The sequence below is a fragment of the Chaetodon auriga genome, chromosome 11 (assembly GCF_051107435.1).
Source record: "Chaetodon auriga isolate fChaAug3 chromosome 11, fChaAug3.hap1, whole genome shotgun sequence".
NCBI lineage: Eukaryota > Metazoa > Chordata > Actinopteri > Chaetodontiformes > Chaetodontidae > Chaetodon > Chaetodon auriga.
In genome coordinates this window covers 2,727,881-2,741,996 of record NC_135084.1, presented here as the reverse complement: position 1 = coordinate 2,741,996, position 14,116 = coordinate 2,727,881, and the positions used below count along the sequence as shown (strand labels likewise).

The 14,116-nt window shown below is 40.3% G+C and overlaps 1 protein-coding gene across 1 annotated transcript in view; it reads right to left on the bottom strand.

The window, feature by feature from the left end:
* The window catches only part of LOC143327757 (uncharacterized), a 37,158-nt gene that overhangs the window by 880 nt on the left and 22,162 nt on the right, over positions 1-14,116 (bottom strand). Inside the window, exons 3-7 of the mRNA XM_076742226.1 lie at positions 11,055-11,216; positions 8,171-8,333; positions 5,196-5,323; positions 2,319-2,440; positions 612-708 (exon numbers count right to left, since the gene is read on the bottom strand). Of these exons, the coding sequence (XP_076598341.1) occupies positions 612-708; positions 2,319-2,440; positions 5,196-5,323; positions 8,171-8,333; positions 11,055-11,216 (672 nt within the window). The remainder of the gene's footprint in view (positions 1-611; positions 709-2,318; positions 2,441-5,195; positions 5,324-8,170; positions 8,334-11,054; positions 11,217-14,116) is intronic.

Below are 14,116 nucleotides of genomic sequence, written 5' to 3'. Positions count from 1 at the left end.
CATATAGGCTACAATATAAAGTCTGAAAGTGACTTCTGTGTTGTAATGCACTGGATACTGCGGGTATATGATGCATTATGGGCTGCATAGGAAGTGTTAACAATGGCACTTCAGTTCAATGCTTAGAAATCCAGGATGGAGTATGGACGCTGTGTAAAACAGAAATAAAATGGAAGGTGATCATTTACTAGTCGTTTTTGACATATTCTCAGTTGAAACAGTTCAAGGATGATATATCTAATGTTTTACCTCTTCAACGTCATTGATTTTTGTGAAAATATCCTTATTCTGAATTTGATACAGCAATATGTCGAGACAGGACCAACATGGGAAAGTAGTGGAATGCTCCAAAAACACCTGTTTGGAACATTCCACTCGTTCACAAGCGAGGGTGGAGCACAGTTCGTTTGCAGATTATTGGATTCTGCTTTTAATTACATTTTTTGTCCAAACTGTCTTGGAATCAGGCTTGTACTACACTGCACTGTTTAATGATGGATGACAGCGAAGTCTCTCTGATCTCGTTTATCTTTTCCCAGGTTGTATCTGATGCTTGATATAGACTTTAAGTATGACACTGATGAGGAAAGATAGAAGGCAGTTTGCTTTACTTATTGTTGCCAGGTGAAGTCCAATGTGCTCTGGTAGCCCAAGGCAATCATGGAGTTCCTGTTTCTGCAAGTCTGTTCAGCTGGTCCCAGGTCGGGCCTGTAACGAAGAGGAGACAGCTATTACTGCGAGCTACTGGCTTTTTGCAGCATTTCTTGTGGACTTCAACCTAGGAGTGTGAGAAAACACTATTGTGGAACATTCCCACTTTCTCAAAAGTGCTGCAGCAGGCCAGCGTGCATGTCTCAGCAGGAGGGTGGTGTTCCTTCTAATGAATCCTGGACTGCAGCCATATCTCACCAGGCCTTAGTTTAAATCCATGAGGGAATTCTCCTACTCCTCCAAGCATACCTCAGGCTTGACTCTCAAACCCCTTCTGTTCTTCTGGGTCTGTGCCAAGCCCCAGTCAGGACAGAGGGAGAGGCTGAAGGGCCGGCAGCCCTCCACCTCCCATCAAATTCCTGCACTGTACAACCTCTCCAATAAAGAAAAGCCACAAGTTCACCCACACTCAGACCCCTCCTCACACAGGCAAAAATGAGGTTAATTTGCCAGGAACCTGTCACATTCTTCTTCTTTCCCAAAATTACTGAAGCTGTCACCACTTTTCCACCCCAAAAAAAATCCTTTCTTTGCCTTCATGCTGGCTTTTATTCACTGCAGTCAAATAACTTACATTCTTTCTGTCTTTTCTTTTTTTTTTAAGAAACAAGGGAAATGAGCACAGCTCCTTTTCAGTGATTTTGAGCTGGTGCCATTTCAACCTAAAATGACAAGACATCAACATAAAAACAAAGGACACTAAAGTTTGGGACTTTGTCTGAGAGCATGGAGACTGATTCGACATTTTTAAACATGTTACGCTTCTGAACGGACGATTCTCTTTATATCTTTTACCACAAAATGATTTAATTTAAAGAACGCAGATACACACGAGTTTGTTGAAGGCTGTTCCTGTAAGCCAATGCTGTCCTCATTCAGTCCATTATGTGGCTGGGGACTTCAAAGTTGTCTGTATTTTGAGGAGGTGTGGGAATAAATGTGGGAATGAAAACTGCAGTTTGATTGAGCTCTAAATCCAACAAATCCAACTTTCTGTAATTCTGGATAAGCCTTTTGAGCTGCATATTTTCTTTGGCTACAAGTAGAATATACTTTAAGTGTAAGTAAATCACAATCAGTATAACCATCTCTATCACTGAGGTGTCTGTCTGGTCAAATATTTTTTTAAATTTTTTTTTTAAATTTTTTTTCCCCCAGTGGTTGACAAAGAAATAACCCCAATTTCTAATATGTTTTTGTTTGACAGCACAAAGGGGGAAGACATTGTGGGAGCATATATAAGCCAGTTTAAAAACAGACAAATCCAGGACTTTCAGGGCTTTGGTTATCCACATAATCCTAAAGGTGTTCAATCTGCAGGATAATCATGTTTCTTTCACACCAAACTGGGAAAAAAACACAAAGTTGGGAGAGTGCTGTCGTATAAAGCATTATTGCATGCTGTAGCACTGAGAGTTCCCATTATTGGATGGAAGCATCCTAGACCAAACCAAGAAAAGACAGCTCCAGATGAAAAGTAAACTAAAGGACAGGTGTGTCTACATACACCTGAGCATATAGTGTAAGAAAAAAACACAAACTCTTCTGTCATACACAGTTTATAGAGAATACATAACACAAAGTGTAGTCTGCAGTGTAGTCCTCACATGTAGAGTTGTGGGCAGGACATCTTCAGTGAGGTGGAAGTCAGTCCCAGCCTGCTCTGGTTCCTCAACTTAGTTCTCCTCACCAGGTCTTTGACTCGGCCCCATGTGTAGTTTTCACTCAGCTGAACACGCAAACACACAAGAACAATATTGAATACAAATTGACTTGCAGGTGTGACAAATGAATACAAGACCAAAGCTGTAAAGCCGTGGCAGCAGCCCCAACAGGCTTCAATGTTAGGGTGTGTTCAGACAGCATGTACAGCCACTTTTCACCTTTGGTCGTACAAATTGATCCACTGGAATATTTTGTGCAGTCTGTGTTGATTTGCAGCCACTGTATCAAATATACATTATAGCTAGCAACAGAGGTACTGACTGTGTATGTGGGAGTGTGCCTGTGTGTGTCTGCTCAGCCTCTGACTGAACTCAGAAGTCATCAGGAACTCAAGGTTCTTTCTGTTTTTTTCCCCATGGATCATGGTTGTGCCTGGATTATGGATTAGGCCATGGTCCTGCTTGACACCTACTGCAACTGTTATTATTATTAGTCATATTCCTATAATCATTGTATATGTATTATTGTTATTATTTACATACATGTGTACACATACTATCATATATTAATATAAACATATATTACCACAGACATGCCATATATTTATAGCATCATGTACTATTTTATTAGTAGTCAAATGTGTATTATTATTATAGCTGTTACTATATTTATTATTGTCATTGCAAAATTGAATAGAATCCCTCCAGTCTCTTTCCTTTGTGTGTTCTCACTCTTAGATAAGCATATATTTTTCCCTCCATTTTCAACTTCTGCATTTGTGTCGAACTGTGTCTAGTGTGACTTTTCCATTGACCTTGTATACAATCACGCCAGCGCAAGGTTGTGCTAGAATAAAGAAAGGTCATGGGGTCATTAAATACAAACATTTTATTGTCTAGGAAATGAGAGATTCTTAATAGATCTCAGGACATATCAGTGTTTTATGAAGATTCTTCAAGTTCAAGTGCAAACTTGACATTATGTGAGAGGCAAGGACGGGATTGCTATTTTGCTTGTAGAAGGCGAAAAGAAAGAGTAGTGGTAAATTGGAAGTAGACACTGTTTCATTTTTCTGTCTCTTTGTGGTTGTCAGGTCTGACATTTTGAACAGGGGTGGACACATTAACCCCCAACCGATACTGTCTGTTTCAATGAGGTCATATGCCTGCTCATGACTGCCAAATAAATCAACAAATCATTCATTCATTCATCTTCTATACCGACTGTCCCTTTCGGGGGGAGGCTGGAGCCTATCCCAGCTGTCAATGGGCGAGAGTCCCTGAACCGGACCAGGGCAACATATAGAGGCAGACAAATATTTACGCTCATGCTCACACCTAAGGACAATTATTAGAGTTGCCAATTAACCTAATGAGCATGTTTTTGGTCTGTGGGAGGAAGCTGGAGTGCACCGAAAGAACATGCAAACTTCACATGCTTCAAACTCCACCCTGCCAGACCCAGGAATCGAACCGGCGACCTTCTTGCTGTGAGGCACGCGAACTTCCTGCTGCACCACTGTGCCGCCTAAATCAATAAATCAATTCAGTTAAATGATTTGTTGGTCACTTGGGGCATTGTTAAAATCAGTGTTTGCTAGCTAGCTGTCTTCTTCTTCCTGCCTTTTCAGGCATGTTGTCTTGGTACCACTCTAGATCTCCAAAGGGGACCTTTAAAGTCCTGACAGAACATCTGGAAACGAAATATCATCTTCCTCTATGAATGTCTTTATTCTACTGTAATTGATATTATTCTTCCTTAAAAACTTTCTTAATGTAAGTGATTTTCATGTTTTATCTTGAAGTATATGCACTGCAAACTGTACAAACCATAGCCTCTTTTAAATCCTTTGTAAGAACCCCTAAGTGAGAGTTCATTATTCACCGTGTAAATTGCATTTAAACATAATAATCTTCACTCAAACTCCACTTAGTTGCTTTTTCTAAAACCTTTCAGCTGCATCTCATGACCAAATGAGTTGGCTCAGTTGTCATGACCTGAGTATGGAAGTTCAGTTCACATGAGTTCAGTTCAGTTCAACAGGTATTTGCATATTGTGGGGAGAACATGGTCACTTTGGTCTTGTTATCACATGACTGAAGTTCCATCCTAAGGTCACTTGACAACTGTGTCAAACAACTGTAATCACAGATAATGGCCATGAATTGAAGTTCCTTTCCTTTGGGAAGAGACAAAATGCAAGGTGACCAAGCTAAAAACAAGACTTATTTGAGCAGCAATATCCTCCCTGCTACATTAATCACTGTCCACTCCCAACAGCTGGGGCCCATGCAGAAGGAGGACCACCCCTCCAAGAAAGTATCTCTTTCATAATGTGTCATCAGTGAGAGTTGTGCTGTGCCTGTTTGCCATAAAGTTCTTTTTATGGCAAACAGGCACAGTTAACAGAGGATATGGACATTGGGCAACCTGAAGTGATTCAGAGTGTGTTGGTGGGGGGTGGTAGCAGCAGTCATCCTGCAGGTATGTTCAGCACCACCTGTTTCTCATGGGTCATAGTTTCTGAAGTGAAGGCATCTTATGGTTGCAATACAATCAGTGCTAAAACTGATCATTTTCTATTAGAAATGATCATAGAAATCATTGTGTTTGTTTGATGACAAAATCTGTTTATATTACTGCATTAAGGCTAAAAAGCAAACTAGCTGTTTAAACTGAAAACTGGGTATTAGTTTCCTCAATACTGGCAGAACTGTGCATCATATGTTTTTACATGAAAAGGTGCATTGCTAAACAATATCAAGACACTACTGAATGGAAAGCTTGCAGTGAACCTATAAAAAGTGCACATGACTCACCCTGCGCTGGGGGATGGAAAGCCCTTCGCTGCTGTCCCCTAAGAAGTGGACCTCCCCCTCTGTGTAACTCCTTCGGTTCAGGCCTGTTGCTCTCAGTGGGATGGATGTCAAACCCTCACTGCTCATGTCTGAAACACAGATCACAAACAAGAAGCAGTTACAGTGTGTTAGTGTGTGCGTGGGAGAGTTGGCTTGGGTAAGAATGAGAGAAAATCAGTATTCATAAGGTCCAATTTGTCCAGTTTTTGTTAGGCCGTTCATTCTTTTTACAATTATTTCAAAGTGCACTGCCTCGTAGAGCCCCACAGCCATCAGTCCATACAGGAGCCAACTACACTTTTCTGTTCATTAGTTGTCAGAGTGTACATATAAGTATCTATGCAAATAAATCATCTTGTATATTCTGTACTGTTTTGTATCTGACATATTATCACATTATAAAGTTGTTATTGGTTGGCATGTTAGCAAACAATGACCTGTTCACATAATCAGCAGACAATGAACAACACTGCATTTCAAGTCCAACCCAGTGTCTTCACAATTACATTTATATACTGCTGAAGGATTTTTGCTTTATTTTTTATTTCGCCTAAATGTGTTTGCCGTCTGTGTTCACTGGCAATGAGTTTCCAGTCCATGAAGCACTCATCTTACTGAACCACACAGCTGGGTGTCTGTGTGGATGGTAGGAGTACAAAGCACAGGCATCTGTCACCAGAGACCTGTGGCCTGGGTGTGGTTATGCTTAGGCTAGGAAAAAGATTGTTGTATTGATTGAATATTATATAATATAAAAGCAAACACGTCCTGTCAATAATCAACTGCTTTCAAATAAATATGTACAGATATTGCCATGAGCGGATATTGTAGGTAAATAATTGAAGCCTGTTGTGAGTGCATATTTTGCAGATTCAGAATTTAGCAAATTGTAGATATGTTGATCAAAAACCCCAATTGTTGGGGAAAAAAACATAAGCATCACATTTCTTTCAAAATTCATTTACTTTTCATTCTCTTTGGTCTTTACGCAGATTCTTTAGCTGTTAAATGCACTGCCATGTTCACCAGCTAGTCTCTAACTTTGACTGTTGTCTGGTGCTGGTTAAGTAGTGCACAGTGGGTTTATCAGAGCTTTTTTGCTGAAAACAACTGCCTGCTTACTGCTGATTGAAAAAATGGTGACGAGGCCCTCATTTCTAAACCTAGGTGCCAAAAAGGCTTGACCCAGTTCATTCTGTAAGTATCTCTACAAAGCCAGCTTCAGTCAAGCAGCATGTACACACTGTAAATTTCAATGTCAAATAAATCTTTTTGTTCTTATCGTTTAAAGCTGTGTGTTATATATTCTTTATAGAAGTCTGGTTTGTGAGGTAAAGTGTGTTCACATGTTGGAAACCTTTGCCTGTTTGCGTGTTGAGAAAGGGGTGATTATTATTACATGGTGATGGAAATCAGCACAGGCCTGTTTTTTTTGCCTCTGTTCATCCCACTCCCCACTTCTCCCACATTCCATGTAAACACACCTCCCCTTATCACATGGGCTCACAGTCTCTACTGATCATGGCGCTCTGCTAGATAAGGAAACCACCAAACTAGGGCTACGGCATTATCTCATATTTTTGTAAGTACATGACATTCAGTCAATATCAAACTTGGAATGATTCTCTGTGAACTTTTGTGTTGCCTTTTTCTTTTTGCCAGTGAATGCAACAATGTAAAATCCAACTCAAACAGAACAGAGCACTTTGAATCGTGTTTTTCACTGTTTCTAATAAATTAGTTCCTCCACTTGTTCCTGTGTAAAGACTCCTAACAATCTGTGGCTGGTACTGGATACGACAACAAAGCTTCACTTCAAAGCACAAAATTTAACTTTGGCCCAGGCAGAGCTATCCAATTCACTGCACCTAATTCAGGCCCCCTTTCTCTTCTAACGTCCTTCAGATCCAGTTTCCTGCCCATCAGAGGAAGAACCACTGCATTCCAGAGTCCACAGGACATTATGTGTTCCCCTCATGAGTAGGATGCCAGGAATTCCGCCCATGTCCCCCTCGAGTTATAATTTCATTTTCTCAGCGGGACCACCAAGCCACCGCCACCTCCTCAGGCAACATGAGCCAGTCCGAAAACACGAACAGTAATGATAACATCGGGGGGATGACTGTATTCCCAAATGACCAACATAACCTGGAGCTTTGTGTCTGATGACAAGGTAAACACAGGCAGAAAAACACGTGGGGCTGCTCCAGTGTCAGGTTGTGAAACTTAAGTACTCGTAAAGCTTTTGAATAACATAATTTTAGATCCATTTCAGGAACATATCAGACAAACACTGAAATTAAAACATTAATATGTGCTTGTGCTTGTGTTTGTTGACACATCCCACTGGAGCAGGTTATTAAGTGCTGATCCTACCAGTAATTAAATGCTAAAGGTTAATTAGGAATGGTTTCAGTAACCTATAGGGCAGTCAGCTGACTCACAGCACAGGGTACAGTATGTCTCATAGAAACAGAGTCTGTACCTCTGGTGGGCCCAGGCTGCTAAAGAATGAATATCTTACCTTCTAGGCTTATAGAAGCAACAAACTGCTCTATGAACAGTCAGCTTTGCACTCATCCCTACAGTTTCTGGCACTGCTTGTTAGTTGGTTCCTACTCCCTCAGTCACTTGTTGATTAGATATATCACACATGTCTGCTAGATTGACCCACACTGCCTGATGAATCTTTAGCAGGAATTTTGGATTTGTAGAGTGAAATCTGTGCCATCAAACACACTTGTCATTCTATATTTTGAGCATTTGTTCCTCACATGCTGTGTACAGAGAAGGAGGGAAAGTCAAGCTTGTCACAAGTGCTGACAATGTTTGAACACAAGATTGCGCAATAACACCTTGAATGGCAAGGACAGTTGACAGTTTGTATAATTTCCTTCAATTTCCATCAAACAAAGTAAAATATGCATTAGCATTACTTCTCCTGGTTGATGTGAGTGCACGTCGAGTGACCTCCGGGATGGTGGACAGGTCAGAGAGTGTTCCACTGGGTGATAAAAAGTCACTTCTGGAGTGTCTCTTCTGAATGTCCTGGAAGGCCAGGTTGCCTGCACCACAGCTGCAGTGCTGCTGGAAAAAATCCTGTTCAGAAACATGTGAGACAGCAGTCCCATTAATAACGAGTCCTTACATTCAAGTGGTAAGAGGTAAGATTCATTAATGGCCTGCTACCCAAAGATGTTAGTGTAGGAGCAGACATTGATAGCATCTTAAGTTTGCGCATGTTTTGATTCGCCTTGTCTTTGCCCTCTCAAGGTAGATTTAAGGCATGAACCAAACCTGTGCCATTTTGTGTTAGCTGTGCAATGGAGGAAGTGAGATGAAGTCTCAATAGGAATGGTACTTTGGAATAGGTGCTTTGCTATGGAATTTGGTAGATCTCATAGGAAAAACAAACAATTAAATTGGCTTGTGTGCACAAATTGCTTGATAGCAACTAAAATGGCAGTATTGATGAACGACCACCAACATTGTATCTCAGCTGTTAAACCAAAGATAAATGGGGATGATAAACAAAAGTGATGATCTAATAGCAATGTTCAGGAAGCCACTTTGAAACTGTAGCTAGTGACTCTACAAACTACTCCTCGCTGAAAGAAGCTAAGCTACACACACAACACCTTGAAAAGTATCAAGCAATGCTACAAATTACCCTTACAGCACATTGAAGTTCTTTAACTACTGCTTCTTAATGTAATAAACAAATGCAATGGTTGCAAAACCCTCTAATTAGTGAAAAAAAAAAAGTTATTTGGACTCATTCGGAAAATAACTATGAAACACTGCTGGTAAATCTATTTAAACTAGTAGCATTGCTAGATGTAATGTCACTACTCCCCAATAAGGAATTGAATAAATTCAGTACTTATAGTACTTCAATACCAAAACAGCTGCTGCAGTGTTCCTCCCTAACTGACTACCCACAACTACCTCTAACATCAGTTTCTGTTGTTGCAGTATTAAATTCCTCATTTGTGCATACAAGTGAAATAAAAATAGATATAAATAAAGTACAACAAAAAAAACTCCTGACACCTGTTCTCGGGCCAACAATTTCCCAAAACTACATAGAATAAGTAAATGTTCCAGACAGTGTATGACTGTATTACCACTATGCTTGTGCAAATTTTAGCACAGAGAACCTGCCATATTTTGTTTCAGTATGAGTGTCACTTGGTCTATACTTTTCATCCTGTGACTCTTATACCTGAGAAAAACAAAGAACAATAGAAACAGTCATCCCAGCGAGTCAGCAAAACTGAGGTTCACATCCTTCCATGCTAACTGAAAGGGAACTACAGTATGATATCATTTCCAGGTAAAATTCCAGAATTGTGGAAACTACACAAATGCAGCCTATGACAGCAGTGTCATGTGGTGATTAAAGCAAAGGATGCAACATCTCCTTCCTGCTCTGTTGTATGGAATAGTGTTTATGCAGTAGCCTTGCTCTCCCTCCAAAAGGAATAAAACAGACTTCAGATGAGTACAGACACACACACCTCCGACACAGTTTCATCATGCAACCCAGCTGGCTCATTGTACAAAGTCTTTTATGGATTTTGCTGTTTTTCCTGCTCTGAAGTTACCTTTGACCTATTGTGGAGGAAGGTTCAAATGGACATCTTGAACAACACATCTGAGTGTTCATCAGCCTTCACACACGTTGCTCTCTCTCAGCTTTATTACACAACTACTGGTCATTTATATTCTTAGAGAGATGGGGTAGATGAGGACACCATACAGTCATCCTCATTGTTTTTTCAGTTTTGCTAAACCTATAGGAGTGACAAAATTTTTGCACAGGTTTTACCAATGCAGGCCTGCAGATGTAACTTCAGATGTATTGTTTAATTGTATCACCTTGGTTCTTAATATTGGAGATTCAATACAATGGATATAAAAAAAAAGATCAGTGTTTTTATTCATTTATAATGGCAGCCACAAAAGAACCTGAGGAAGAAACAGAAAGAGAAACAGTGCCAATGTGATCCCAGAAATGGAGCATCAAGCTAGAACATGCTGGCTAAGCCAAACTCTCAGTAGGCACCAGCATTGTATTTCAAAAAATAGTAAGAGAGACCTGGGAGAAGGAAATCTGGTCTCCTAAAGAGCAGCAGGCACAGAACAAAAGTGACTGAGCTGGCCCAGTACAAACAAACAAGTTGAACTAGCAAGCAATGGTCCAAGTCTTATGTCTTACCCCATGGAGGCAAAGAATTAGTTAGTATTGTAATAGGTTTCTCTAAAATGTTTGTACAAACTTGAAAATAATGACATTATTTTAACTTTCTCTGGCCACCAATGCGTGAGATGGTCTCCCATCTCTACCTTTGTGCTTGGGCAGAGTGAGAAATGTGCTGTCTTGTATTTGTCACTTGCTTGGTGCAGCATCTGTGGGGGTATCATCTGGTTTGGATTTTCTATTTTGAAGGCATGGGTTTAGGCGGTAGGACCTCCAGATGAGTTACTGGATGTAAATCCAGTCCTATGACTACATGTGTAGCTATGTAACTACTCAGCTGGCTCCCATTCTGTTCCTGTTGTTCAAATGAGAAATTAATAGTGGGTGCATTGGTGTTTTATGGTATGTGGTTGCTACCTTCTGATTCAGCGGTGTGTGTAAAAAGCCTTGATTGGGTAAACCAAAAGAAATTGTTGTAGCTAATACTAGCAGTTAGAAAGCTATGTAGCACAGCAACAGTACTGAAAGACCATATCTGCAGTAAGTTACATTTAAAGCTGGTGGACAACACCCTGAGAAAATACCTTTGCAAAATAAGTGAAAGAATAGTCACACACCTCTTTGGTCTTTGACATCCTGCTGTCCTTCTGCAGGCTGCAGATCTGTCTCTGAAGTCGAAGGTTGGTCTCCTGGAGCTGGCCGATCTTTTCAATGAGTTGGCAGATGTGCTCCAGGTAACCCAGGCCTGAACCCAGAGGGCTGGAAGTCAGCTGCTGTGCCTGAACAAACAGAAGATGTGCAGGTTAGCCAAGATACCAGGAGTAAGCTAGGAGAAAAGTAATTTATTGTTCTTAGACTTATCTTTGAATGGTATGGATCTGGAAAGAAATATTTGGCATTACTGACGTACAATTCATTTTGATCATATTCATGCCAGATATCAGGATTTATTCACCCTGTACATCATCTTAGGATTGTTTTATTATTATTCATCTTGTTTGCATGGAAATGCTTCTGAGATCGTCATGCAACAAAATCTCCACAGACAGACACTAATATGGGGAAATTCCAAAGGGTTACCAGCTCTGTAGATGGAAGAAAGACCTATCAACATGTACCAGACCAGAGAGAAGTCAAAGCCAGGAGAAACTGGTGTACTATAGGCCTTTGTTTTGTGGCTTTTCAAATCCATTTTGAGTAGGGTGGCCAAAGAGGGGGACAGAGCCCAGCCAGGGTGATTTCAGAGTGACCTCATTCCCTATATCTAGTGCTGGCCAGAAATGAACAAACCATTCTTTAGAAATGCTTTTGCGAGTTGGATTCATACCAGGCCTGCACTGCTATGTACTGTCTCAAGGAAATAGCCATTGATTTCACTTTAAGTGGAACTCTGACAGAGGCTCTTGCGTTCTTGAGTCTACTAGGCTTTTATACAGAATTTTACTCAAGTAACTGCCACTTATATAAATGGAGCCATTACAAACTTGGGCAGTGTTACAAACTCAGCCACCTTGCTTTAAACAGTGAGGGTGGAAACTGATCGATGCGTGTTTTACCCTCAGCGCCCATAACTGTATGTTCTCGCTGCTGAGACCATTTAGTACTGCAAACCTGTATACTTGACTCAATTAGGCTACTGCTGATACCAGCTGTCGTGCATACAGTATAATATAGTCGGAGCCCTTGAGAGACCCCATACATGCAGAACTGCAGTCCATGTGCCAAAGACACTGTTTGGGGGTTTGGAGCTTGATACATTCCATCATGTACCAGAGTCAGACAGTAGGCTGCTTGTCACCCTGTGAATACTGTTGCCTGCAGACTTTGTCAAGACCATGTACAATAAGGTTCTCTGTGGGAACCATCCAGGACTGTCTCCCATGCAGCAGATAGCACATTCTCAAACAGGGCTACAGTTTAGGTGGTTTAGTGTAGACATAGTCTGAAATGACTAGGACGAAAGCAAAACATAGACTCAGTTTTCACTAGGATTGTCTCATTTACATGCAAACAAAAACCTATGCTATAAAAATAATCTGAAAGATGTTGGCTAGTTCTACACATAGTGGCTAAAGCCATTTTCAAGAGTAACTTCACTAAAGAGATGCCAGAACCCCTCGAATTCTTTTCTTTTCCTGTCAGAATCTGTGATTTCCCTTTACTGAATGCATTTAGAATCACATAAAATCACCTGAAATGTCCATATTTGATGTGGATAGCTATTAATAAAAGTTTGCATTCAAATATAGTGTATGTGATTTTTTTTTTTTTTTTTTTTTTTTTTTTTGTCAGAAAGTACATTTTCGAAATGTGATCACATTTCAAAATGTGATGTGACGTCACCTTGAATCAAGTAGATGTTACATCCTCAACTGGTTTGTGGCCAGCAGTAGAAAATTTTTAACATGAGGTGTGGTTAATGAAAAATTAAATGTTTGACCTGCCTTGGATAGATCTACCTGAAAAAGCTAAACCAAATAGGTGAGGATCAGTCAAACTGCTCCCTAAAGTCTAATCATTGGATCATTTCAACTTTAGCATTTATGTTCTAATGTAATTTGTCAGGAATGAAATCTACTGTGACATTCAGCACACTGACACATCGTTTATGCTCTTCTGGTCCTATTTTATGGATTGTAAAAGCATTTTCACAAGTGAGACACAAACTGCACCTGTAAAAGCATTCCACAGCTACTGGATACTTGTGTCTAAATAAATTCATGTTAACATCATCCAATAGGGATGAAGATTAACAAAATAATTGGATGGTGTTCTTCATCTGCACTGCATCATCACATACCACAACCATCTTGTATGTGGTTTTGATTGATTGTCAGAATGTTTTATTTTCCACGTGTTGTAACACAGCAAACACATTTGAATTATACACCACCGAGAGGAATTTGTAACGTTTTGTGATACTAAGAGGAGAATAATTATAGTTTCAGATGGGTGTTGCAGACACAAAGTCACTTCTGTTCTATTGCGTTAGTGTGTCTCCTCACCCAGGAGTTGCAGATGTTCATTCAGCAATATGAAAAAAGGAAATTTTGAGCAAATGTTTATCAAATCATCAACATTCCTAAAAGTGTCCCAACAAAAGCAGGATGTGAGCTCAGGTCGGGGTCTTTCCCCTCTTCTCCATGCTGCTGACGCTGAAACTCCAGTCAGGCAACTGGGAGTTATGATGGAAACACTGGCCAAACAATGGGCCAGCAGCCACAACAGGCAAAAAGGGATGACATCACACGTTTCCTCCAATGAACAAACCCTCTATAGATCACCCAGCCACTTGACCATGAACACATTCCCACACTGGACTGAATGGAGGTCAGTTTTCATTGTTTGGAACCATCTTTCACACTTTCACTGTGTCACAGTATAAAGGATTCATCAAACTTTGTATGCACAGATATGTCCCACTAACATTGCCTCTGGCCCTAGGCTTAATTTTACTGTCCTAGTTCATTGTTTTGATTTGATTTGTGTTCATTTCAACCAGACAGCTTTTTTCAGTAAAACAGTTCTGATAGACACATTATACACTACCTGCTCGGCACTGCTATGGATGCAGTGGAGCATTTAGCAGCTATAGAGCCAGAAAATGTTCACAAGAATTACCGGAGACAAAAACAGAGTCGATAGGAGAGTGCATATTGGACTTCAATTCCACCTGATG